Genomic DNA, 12,292 nt, shown 5'->3' with positions numbered 1-12,292 from the left:
TATGCAGTTATTGTAAACTGCAACCTGCAGTACACTTAAAGCAAGTAAGTTTGACAGGAATAACCTTCATAAGGTATTCTAATATGAAGACTAACTACTGTGGATTCATTTATTTTCGTGGGTACCAATTTTCGTGGATTGAGGAAAACTTACATATTCGTGGATATTTAAATTCGTGGTTTTGGCAAAGTCTGCATACATTCCTTTAGAAAATTTGTAATTCGATGAACATTTAACTTCGTGGTTCCCCTGTACCCACGAAATCAACGAAAATTAGTATCCAACGAATATTAATGAATCCACAGTAATAGGCAAATTCAAAGAACATTTAAGCTACATTGAGCACCATAATCTCCTATTCATTTCATTTATCTACTGCTTCTTTGATCTTTGCAGTTTGTTTTAAGTTCAATGTAACGTACTATTGCTAACAGTATCTGAATCAAAGCCTGAAAGGCTGTTAAAGCAATTGCTGCCTAGTTAATGTTTTTGTGACTTTTATCTTTCATCCACATGTAAAAGAATTAAACCTGACAGGAGTCTAGTCTAGTGAGAAGTAAGGATTTTTAACGGAAAGTCCTATTTACAATGTTTTACATCCCAGGGGGACGACACATTTACCCGGCTTATGGTCGAGGCAAATATATTTGTGGAAACATATAACTCCTGAAAAAATCCTAATAGATTAGCCCCCTTGTAGGGTGTTTATTACTGGGCAATAATTTACCTGACAATCCACCTGGCATCATTTTCTTTTTTGTTTTTCTTTTAATTTTCATTATCATAATTGGTTTAAACTTGACCATTCAGTTGACTATTTCAACTATCATGATGTGAGTGTTCTAAAAAACTATGGTTTTTTTCAGAATATTATTATGTCTCTGTTCATACATACCGATTAAAGATTTGAAGATGGAACCGGCTTCTGAAATTTTCATGAAATGCACGTTAACTATCACTTAACCTGTGAACTGGCTCAAGCTTTACCCCTTTCAATAATATTACTATTGACATAGCCGTGTAAAATATATAACAACAGATTTTCAAATAAATAAATTTTTTAGTTAAAAGTTTCATGAAGTCATAGTAAATACGCTTTAAAACTTTTTTATTCCCGAGAATTCCAGATATTCATTTTCAATTGCCTAGAGGGTCATTTTGACATTTGACACTGTCTCGATAAGTAACCTTGATCAGTTGATTATTATATCACTTGTTTACAGAGTCTATCAGTATCAATCAGCAATTAAGGAAGCCCTTAATAAATAACAGGGCCCGTAAATTCATAAAAGTATTAAAAACATGGTAAAGTTAATCAGAACGTGTAAATTGTGCTACTTTTAAAACAAATAATGTGAGATTAGATTATTACTATAATGTGCGTAGTGATTTTACAATAATTTTATGAAGGAACAAGAGCAAATTGACCTCTTTCAACAAAAAAGATGAATTAAACAACATAAAACCGTATAAGGGATAATTCAGTCAAATTTTCAATATTAAATCAATAACTGACATGATTCAATATTTTGTTAAAACAACTCAAGAACGAAATCACAGGTATAAAAAATGCACTTTTTCAATCGGACTTCTATCTTCTTTGATAGTCAAACAGTTGTCACCTTATATACAATCAAAGCACTGTAAGCGCTGTAGGCAGTTAACCAAAAACCAAGGCAAACGTAATTATGAAAACTGTGGCAGTGTTGCTTCAATTTTTTTTTTAAGATTTGAAAGAACAAACATTAAACATTCGTATATTGTACATTTATGTTCATAAAATGAATTGATTATTAAGGCAAATTAATTAATATTTCATCAAGGTTTTCAAAAGCAACTCATATATCAATGTAAATGACCCCCATCTTCACCCCCAAGTGATGTTACTCCATACCAAGTTTGGAATAAAATGACAGGTGATTATAAAACAGTTGGTCAAACATTCCTGGGCTTTACACTGCTTGAAAGATTTATATGTTTTCTTTAAAATGAGCCATAAATGAAAATTATTATAGGCCCAGAAATAATTGAATAAATAATTAAAGTAAATTCAATTAACCTAGACTCATTTTTTGCATCAATAAAATTTTATAATAAACAAGAAATAATTGTAACAGGATGCCGTTACGAAGTCTCCCAAACAAAGCCCCCATAATTCGTCATTCCCATGGTCTCCTGACATTGGGCAAAGTCCAGTTCATATTGGTTTGGTCTAGTAAAGTGATATGCATGTGACACCTAGGAGATTGACCCTGTATGTCATTAAAATCTTTTTGAAATGATGAACAGAAATAAATATGGTTTAGGTGTGGGTATCTCGACCGTTTACAAGTTCTCATACAAGAGGGGGTGGGGTGTTCCCATGGACTCCCCTATATTTCATATGATTTGTTTTATTGTCCCATACATGAATATATATGGTTTAGGGGTGGGGATCTCGACCATTTCCAAGTTCTCAAACAGGAGGGGGTGGGGTGACCCGAGTAACTCCCCATATATTTCATTTGATTTGTTATATTGACCCATCCATGAATGTATATGGTTTAGGGGTGGGGATCTCAACCATTTCCAAGTTCTCAAACAGGAGGGGTTGGGGTGACCCAAAGGACTCCCCATATGTTTCATTTGATTTGTTATATTGTCCCATACATGAATATATATGGTTTAGGGGTGGGGATCTCGACCGTTTACAAGTTCTCACACAGGAGGGGGTGGGGTGACCCTAGGGACTCCCCCTATATTTCATTTGATTTGTTTTATTGTCCCATACATGAATATATATATGGTTTAGGGGTGGGGATTTCGACCATTTCCAAGTTCTCAAACAGGAGGGGGTGGGACAACACCGGGGACTCCCCCAAATTATTTTCATTTGATTTCTTTTATTGTCCCATACAAGTATATTTATTGTATAGGGGTGGGGATCGCGACGGTTTACAAGATAAAAGTACATTTTCAAATTGAAGGGGGTTGGGATGACCCATGGGACTCACCCTATATTTTGGCTGATTTTTTTTATTGTCCTGTTCTCATTACTGAAGACTGCATGTGTCTATCACTTACTGTTTTCGAGAAATAGTCATTTGAAAATTTAAAAAAATAAAATCCCATAGGGTTCTATAGTAAACCCCTCCCTTCTTCAGGCCCCTCCAAATACCCCTAAATAGACCCCAATGCACAAACAAAAGATTAATGGCTCTGCTAGACATGTTAGTCTAATATTTTATGAAACCCTAAGTAAATCTGACAAACGGTCAAAGTTGTCTTCTTAGACGGTTTGAGTGGATTTGGTCCGACTTGTCTCGGGGACGAGTTGTCCACATTACTTAAAACATCCCATCAACGTCGATTTCCGCATGTTTCATTTATAAAATAACAACAACCTTATTTGGCAATATAAGTTAAAAATTACCGCCCACTTATATAACTTTATTTCCTCTATCATAGAGATTTGTTGTACATGAACAGTATTCCTGCGCATTTTGCCATTTGGGAAATATAAACGACTTGTAATTACCGATTTTCGGCGATGAAATATTTCATACAATTGTTCTTTGAAATCGTAGCCAAAAGCACAGGGGATAATAAACTACGTACAGATTTCTATTGAGCTCTACTTCCTGTGTGCAACTTCAATAGTTTTGGGTAGTTCGACGATCATTTAAGGTTTTTCTGGTCATATTTTTTGTATTCCAGAAATAAAAGTATTAAAAAAATGTCCAATTAGTTATAAATAACATAATAGCCAGCTAGATAATAACAATGGCCCGTATTTCAGCATTTATTGGGTAGAACACAAATCTAGGGTGCTCGCATAAGGCAGCTTAACTGCCTAAAAATACATCTACTAGAACATATGTTGAAAATTCACAAATCCACTGTTGTTTTTCAACTGCTTTTATTAATATATGTCATAAGGAAACATACATATATACATATAGAGTTTTTAAAAAAACTTTGGCTTGATCTGGGTCACAAAAATAGCTATACACCATAGCATTAAAGCAATTAATTTAAAAATGGATCGAATCACAAAAAAGTGAATGCTGACCAATGAATCATGAAAAGAGGTCAAGGTCAAAGGAACTCTGCCAGATGGATATATAGCTTTTATATAGTTTAAGCAGTTGCTAAACCATGAAAGTCAGGTCAATAACACTGTACATATGACAGACGGAAATTTGTAACATAAGTCATATGTATCTTCAAGATTAGCATCCCTAGACGGTCTTACATTCTGCAACTTTTGTTGAAGGCAGGACAAACCTGACCTTATCATGAAAAAACTTTAAATTGATCACTGAACTATGAAATTAGGTAAATGTTATGTGAACCCTGTCTGCCAGACAAGGGTATGCTTTCTCAAACAGTTTATGACATTTTCACTGTGTTTTGAATGATACTTAAGTCTGGGAGAATATCATTTATCTATTACTTATTATTTGTATTGAAATAGCTTTCAGTAACTGCAAGTACTCTTAGATCTGTACTTTGAGTGTTTGAGTTGTCCCTGAATGTGACCGACTGATTTTGACTTATCACCAGGTTTGTACTTACATGAGCAACAAGACGGGTACAACATGTGAAGCAGCTCCGGAGCACCTGAGATCACCCCCAGTTTTTGGTAGGGTTTGTGTTGCTCAGTCTTTAGTTTTCTATGTTGTTTTTAGTGAACTGTTGTTTGTCTGTTGGTCTTTTTAAGTCAATTTTGACTTATGAGTTTGAATGTCCCTTTGGTATCTTTTGCCTCTCTTTGTCATGTGTGCTTCTGGCTGATCTGATTAGTCAATCCATTTCCAACTGGTTTCTACAGTTTGTTCTTATATTGTGCTGTTACACCACTGTCTTACTGGTTAGAGGGGGTTGAGTGTTCAGTAATATATTCAACCCTGCAATATTCTATATGTGCCTGTCTCAAGTCAGAACCTGTAATTTAGTGGTTGTTGTTGGTTGCTGTTTATCATTTATTGTTTTGTCATAAATCAGGGTTAGAATTAGAGTTAGAGTTAACAAAGATGTAAAGTCATGTTATGTTTCTCTTTTCTAATGAGTGACGAGGCTAAAGGTAGCGGTTAGGGTATTATTTACACTAACCAATTCTTATAAGTTCTAGAGTAAAGAGGCTAGAGGTAAGGGTATTATTTACACAAACCAATTTTTATAAGTTTTAGAGTAAAGAGGCTAGAGGTTAGGGTATTATTAATATCTCACCAATTCTAACAAGTTCTAGAGTGTAATCAGGCTAGAGGTTAAAGTATTATTTACATTCACCAATTCTTATCAGTTTTAGAGTAAAGAGGTTAGAGCTTAGGGTATTATTTAAACTCACCAAGTAGTATAAGTTTTAGAGTAAAGAGGCTAGAGGTTAGGGTATTATTTACACTCACCAATTCTTATCAGTTTTAGAGTAAAGAGGCTAGAGGTGAGGGTATTATTTACACTCACCAATTCTTATAAGTTTTAGAGTAAAGAGGCTTTTAGGATAGGGTATTAACTAAACTCACCAATTCTTATCAGTTTTAGAGTAAAGATGCTAGAGATTAGTGTATTATTTAAACTCACCAATTATAAGTTTTAGAGTAAAGAGGCTAGAGGTTATGGCATTATTTACACTCACCAATTCTTGTTAGTTTTAGAGTAGATGCCTTGAGGTTAGGGTATTGATTAAATTCACCAATTATAAGTTTTAGAGTAAAGATGTTATAGATTAAGGTATTATTTAAACTCACCAATTCTTATAAGTTTTAGAGTAATGAGGCTAGAGGTTAGAGTTTTTTTTTTCACTCAGCAATTCTTCTGAGTGTTGGAGTATAAAGGATAGAGGTTAGGGTATTATTTATACTCACCAATTTTTTACAGGATTAGTTATAATATTTACAATATCTATCTTATACTGAGTACTAGATATGGTAACCCAAAAGAAAAGTGTTACATTTAAACAATCATGCCTCCTTGGTATCTTGTGAATCTTTTCTGCCAAATTGTCCTTAATTTCCCCCCCCCCCCGAGACAACAGATACATGCAACCAATATCCTGTTCTTAATTTCTCCCCAGAGACAACAGATACATACTACCAATATCCTGTCCTTAATTTCCCCTCAGAGACAACAGATACATACTACCAATATCCTGTCCTTAATTTCCCCCCAGAGACCACAGATACAGATGTATGCTACCAATATCCTGTCCTTAATTTACCCCCCCCCCCCCCCCAAGAGACAACAGATACAGATGTATGCTACCAATATCCTGTCCTTAATTTCCCCCCCAGAGACAACAGATATATGCTACCAATATCCTGTCCTTAATTTTCCCCCCCCCCCCAGAGACAACAGATATATGCTACCAATATCCTGTCCTTAATTTCCCGCCCAGAGACAACAGATACATGCTACCAATATCCTGTTCTTAATTTCCCCCCAGAGACAACAGATACATACTACCAATATCCCGTCCTTAATTTCCCCCCAGAGACAACAGATACAGATGCATGCTACCAATATCCTGTCCTTAATTCCCCCCCCCCCAGAGACAACAGATATATGCTACCAATATCCTCTCATTAATTTCCCCCCTCCCTCCCCAGAGACAACAGATATATGCTACCAATATCCTGTCCTTAATTTCCCCCCAGAGACAACAGATACAGATGTATGCTACCAATATCCTGTCCTTAATTCCCCCCCCCAGAGACAACAGATATATGCTACCAATATCCTGTCCTTAATTTCCCCCCCCCCCCCCCCCAAGAGACAACAGATATATGCTACCAATATCCTGTCCTTAATTTCCCCCCAGAGACAACAGATACAGATGTATGCTACCAATATCCTGTCCTTAATTCCCCCCCCTCCCCCCCAGATATATGCTACCAATATCCTGTCCTTAATTTCCCCCCCAGAGACAACAGATACATGCTACCAATATCCTGTCCTTAATCCCCCCGAGACAACAGATACATGCTACCAATATCCTGTCCTTAATTTCCCCCCAGAGACAACAGATAAATGCCCAATATCCTGTCCTTAATTTCCCCCCAGAGACAACAGATACATGCTACCAATATCCTGTCCTTAATCCCCCCCCCCCCCCAGAGACAACAGATACATGCTACCAATATCCTGTCCTTAATTTCCCGCCCAGAGACAACAGATACATGCTACCAATATCCTGTTCTTAATTTCCCCCCAGAGACAACAGATACATACTACCAATATCCCGTCCTTAATTTCCCCCCAGAGACAACAGATACAGATGTATGCTACCAATATCCTGTCCTTAATCCCCCCCCACCCAGAGACAACAGATATATGCTACCAATATCCTCTCATTAATCCCCCCCTCCCCAGAGACAACAGATATATGCTACCAATATCCTGTCCTTAATTTCCCCCCAGAGACAACAGATACAGATGTATGCTACCAATATCCTGTCCTTAATTCCCCCCCCCCCAGAGACAACAGATATATGCTACCAATATCCTGTCCTTAATTCCCCCCCCCCAAGAGACAACAGATATATGCTACCAATATCCTGTCCTTAATTCCCCCCCCCCCCAGAGACAACAGATATATGCTACCAATATCCTGTCCTTAATTCCCCCCCTCCCCCCCAGATATATGCTACCAATATCCTGTCCTTAATTTCCCCCCCAGAGAAAAACAGATACATGCTACCAATATCCTGTCCTTAATCCCCCCGAGACAACAGATACATGCTACCAATATCCTGTCCTTAATTTCCCCCCAGAGACAACAGATAAATGCCCAATATCCTGTCCTTAATTTCCCCCCAGAGACAACAGATACATGCTACCAATATCCTGTCCTTAATCCCCCCCCCCCCAGAGACAACAGATACATGCTACCAATATCCTGTCCTTAATTTCCTGCCCAGAGACAACAGATACATGCTACTAATATCCTGTTCTTAATTTCCCCCCAAAGACAACAGATACATGCTACCAATATCCTGTCCTTCATTATTACATCTTATCTACACTGAGACAAAAGAGACATGCCATCAACTTCCTATCCTTAATTATCATACCTGTCTACATTGAAACCAATACCAGTCCTTTCCTTTATTAAACATAACCAACATATATTGAGACAATAATATAGGCATCCTGTCCTTAACTACCCAATCCCATCTACATAATACAATAAAAACAAGCTACCAATTTCCTGTCCTTAACTACCCAATCCCATCGGCACTGAGACAATAGAAACATTATACAAACTTTATATCCTTAATTATCCTACCTGTGTACACGGAAATAACAGAGAGATGCAATCAACTTTCTATACTTGGTAACCCTACCCTAACCTCACTGAGACAATAGAGCCATGCTAATGACTTCCTATCCTTAATTACCCTACCCTACCCTCACTGAGACAATAGACACGGTAGCAACGTCCTATCCTTAATTTCTCCCACCCCAACCTCATTTAAACAATAAAGACATGCTAACAACTTCTTATCCTTCATTACCCTCACCCACCCTCAATGAGACAATAGAGACAAGCTATAAACTTTCCATCCTTACTTTCCCCCACCCACCCTCACTGAGACAAAAGAGACATGCTAACAACTTCCTATCCTTAATAACCCAATCCCACCCTCACTGAGACAACATAGACATGCTATCAACTTCCTATCCTTGCCTACCCCAACCTACCCTCACTGAGACAATAGAGACATGCTAGCAATATCAGATTTAATTTTACCTTTGACTCATTGTCAATTGTCCAGATCTAAAATGACACATGGAACAATTTAATTGAGGGATACAAACGAAATTTGGAATTAAATATTACTAAATTTCAAATACTATTCATTCATCTTACTGAAGTAAATAAATGTAAACTATCATTTGACATAATGACCAATAAGGTGACAAGGGTATGACATAATGACCAATCAGGTGACAAGGGTATAACATAATGACCAATAAGGTGACAAGGGTATGACATAATGACCAATAAGGTGACAAGGGTATAACATAATGACCAATAAGGTGACAAGGGTATGACATAATGACCAATCAGGTGACAAGGGTATGACATAATGACCAATCAGGTGACAAGGGTATAACATAATGACCACTAAGGTGATAAGGGTATGACATAATGACCAATAAGGTGACAAGGGTATAACATAATGACCAATAAGGTGACAAGGGTATGACATAATGACCAATAAGGTGACAAGGGTATGACATAATGACCAATCAGGTGACAATGGGTATGACATAATGACCAATAAGGTGACAAGGGTATGACATAATGACCAATCAGGTGACAAGGGTATGACATAATGACCAATAAGGTGACAAGGGTATGACATAATGACCAATCAGGCGACAAGGGTATAACATAATGATCAATAAGGTGACAAGGGTATAACATAATGACCAATCAGGTGACAATGGTATGACATAATGACCAATCAGGTGACAAGGGTATGACATAATGACCAATCAGGTGACTAGGTATAACATAATGACCAATCAGGTGTCAAGGGTATGACATAATGACCAATCAGGTGTCAAGGGTATGACATAATGACCAATAAGGTGACAAGGGTATGACATAATGACCAATAAGGTGACAAGGGTATGACATAATGACCAATAAGGTGACAAGGGTATGACATAATGACCAATCAGGTGACAAGGGTATAACATAATGACCAATAAGGTGACAAGGGTAAGACATAATGACCAATCAGGCGACAAGGGTATAACATAATGATCAATAAGGTGACAAGGGTATAACATAATGACCAATCAGGTGACAAGGGTATAACATAATGACCAATAAGGTGACAAGGGTATAACACAATGACCAATAAGGTGACAAGGGTATGACATAATGACCAATCAGGCGACAAGGGTATAACATAATGATCAATAAGGTGACAAGGGTATAACATAATGACCAATCAGGTGACAAGGGTATGACATAATGACCAATCAGGTGATAATGGTATGACATAATGACCAATCAGGTGACAAGGGTATGACATAATGACCAATCAGGTGACTAGGTATAACATAATGACCAATCAGGTGTCAAGGGTATGACATAATGACCAATCAGGCGACAAGGGTATAACATAATGATCAATAAGGTGACAAGGGTATAACATAATGACCAATCAGGTGACAAGGGTATGACATAATGACCAATCAGGTGACAAGGGTATGACATAATGACCAATCAGGTGATAATGGTATGACATAATGACCAATCAGGTGACAAGGGTATGACATAATGACCAATCAGGTGTCAAGGGTATGACATAATGACCAATCAGGTGTCAAGGGTATGACATAATGACCAATAAGGTGACAAGGGTATGGCATAATGACCAATCAGGTGACCAAGGGTATGACATAATGACCAATAAAGTGACAAGGGTATGACATAATGACCAATCAGGTGACAAGGGTATGACATAATGACCAATCAGGTGACAAGGGTATAACATAATGACCAATATGGTGACAAGGGTATGACATAATGACCAATCAGGTGACAAGGGTATGACATAATGACCAATAAAGTGACAAGGGTATTACATAATGACCAATCAGGTGACAAGGGTATGACATAATGACCAATAAAGTGACAAGGGTATAATATAATGACCAATCAGGTGACAAGGGCATAACATAATGACCAATCAGGTGACAAGGGTATAACATAATGACCAATCAGGTGACAAGGGTATGACATAATGACCAATTTAGTGACAAGGGTATAACATAATGACCAATAAAGTGACAAGGGTATGACATAATGAGACAACTCTCCACCAGACACAAAATGCAATAGAAATTTTAACAACTATAGGTCACTGTACTGCTTTCAACAATGAGCAAAACCCATACAGCATATATATAGTAAGCTATAAAGACCTCGAAATAAATAATATATAACAATTCAAACAAAAAAACTAACAGCCTCATTTACTTTGTTTAATGCAGTGGTTTCTACATTCAATATTATTGCATCATTTATAGATTGCAATAACTACTTACTTTGTATTTAATGCAGTGGTTTCTACACTCAATATTATTGCATCATCTATAGATTGCAATAACTACTCACTTTGTATTTAATGCAGTGGTTTCTACACTCAATATTATTGCATCATTTATAGATTGCAATAACTACTCACTTTGTATTTAATGCAGTGGTTTCTACACTCAATATTATTGCATCATTTATAGATTGCAATAACTACTTACTTTGTATTTAATGCAGTGGTTTCTTCACTCAATATTATTGCATCGTTTATAGATTGCAATAATTACTTACTTTGTATTTAATGCAGTGTTTGTTACACTCAATATTATTGCACATTTACAGATTCTAATAACTACTTACTTTGTTTTAATGTTTTCATTATCTTTGCCACAATGACACATTGCACTAAATTTTGATACAAAGAAATCATATCGTCTGTGGTATGAAGGGTTATCTTCTTCTATATTGGCAAACTTTACAAACTGAAAGAATATATGTATAACTAGTTATACCGGGTACAATTAAATCATATTGTTGGTGGCAAACTTTACAAACTGAAAGAATATATGTATAACTAGTTATACCAGGTACAAATAAATCATATTGTTGGTGGCAAACTTTACAAACTGAAAGAATATATGTATAACTAGTTATACCGGGTACAAATAAATCATATTGTTGGTGGCAAACTTTACAAACTGAAAGAATATATGTATAACTAGTTATACCGGGTACAAATAAATCATTTTTTTGGTGGCAAACTTTACAAACTGAAAGAATATATGTATAACTAGTTATACCGGGTACAAATAAATCATATTGTTGGTGGCAAACTTTACAAACTGAAAGAATATATGTATAACTAGTTATACCGGGTACAAATAAATCATATTGTTGGTGGCAAACTTTACAAACTGAAAGAATATATGTATAACTAGTTATACCGGGTACAAATAAATCATATTGTTAGTGGCAAACTTTACAAACTGAAAGAATATATGTATAACTAGTTATACCGGGTACAAATAAATCATATTGTTGGTGGCAAACTTTACAAACTGAAAGAATATATGTATAACTAGTTATACCGGGTACAAATAAATCATTTTGTTGGTGGCAAACTTTACAAACTGAAAGAATATATGTATAACTAGTTATACCGGGTACAAATAAATCATTTTGTTGGTGGCAAACTTTACAAACTGAAAGAATATATGTATAACTAGTTATACCGGGTACAAATAAATCATATTG

The 12,292-nt window shown here is 36.2% G+C and overlaps 1 protein-coding gene and 1 long non-coding RNA gene across 4 annotated transcripts in view; one reads left to right on the top strand and one right to left on the bottom strand.

Annotated features, from left to right (window-relative positions):
* The window catches only part of LOC127737692 (protein EFR3 homolog A-like), a 116,398-nt gene that overhangs the window by 83,303 nt on the left and 20,803 nt on the right, over positions 1–12,292 (bottom strand). The window contains exon 5 of the mRNA XM_052248551.1: positions 11,399–11,520. Within this exon, the coding sequence (XP_052104511.1) occupies positions 11,399–11,520 (122 nt within the window). The remainder of the gene's footprint in view (positions 1–11,398; positions 11,521–12,292) is intronic.
* On the top strand, positions 8,882–11,356 carry LOC127737706 (uncharacterized). 3 transcript variants are annotated; one of them, XR_007999782.1, is made up of 8 exons: positions 8,882–8,897; positions 8,929–9,238; positions 9,271–9,425; positions 9,580–9,703; positions 9,766–9,827; positions 9,859–10,291; positions 10,603–10,633; positions 10,696–11,353. It is a non-coding gene; the product is annotated as an uncharacterized LOC127737706 (long non-coding RNA). The 3 variants fall into 3 exon arrangements; XR_007999783.1 differs by lacking the exon at positions 8,882–8,897 and having other exon boundaries at positions 8,937–8,990; positions 9,022–9,238; positions 10,696–11,355; XR_007999784.1 differs by lacking the exon at positions 8,882–8,897 and having other exon boundaries at positions 8,945–8,990; positions 9,053–9,238; positions 10,696–11,356.

Source organism: Mytilus californianus, unplaced genomic scaffold, assembly GCF_021869535.1.
Source record: "Mytilus californianus isolate M0D057914Y unplaced genomic scaffold, xbMytCali1.0.p SCAF_1, whole genome shotgun sequence".
Classification (NCBI taxonomy): domain Eukaryota; kingdom Metazoa; phylum Mollusca; class Bivalvia; order Mytilida; family Mytilidae; genus Mytilus; species Mytilus californianus.
Note: the sequence above shows the minus strand (reverse complement) of the source record. Positions and strands in the feature narration are given on the sequence as shown.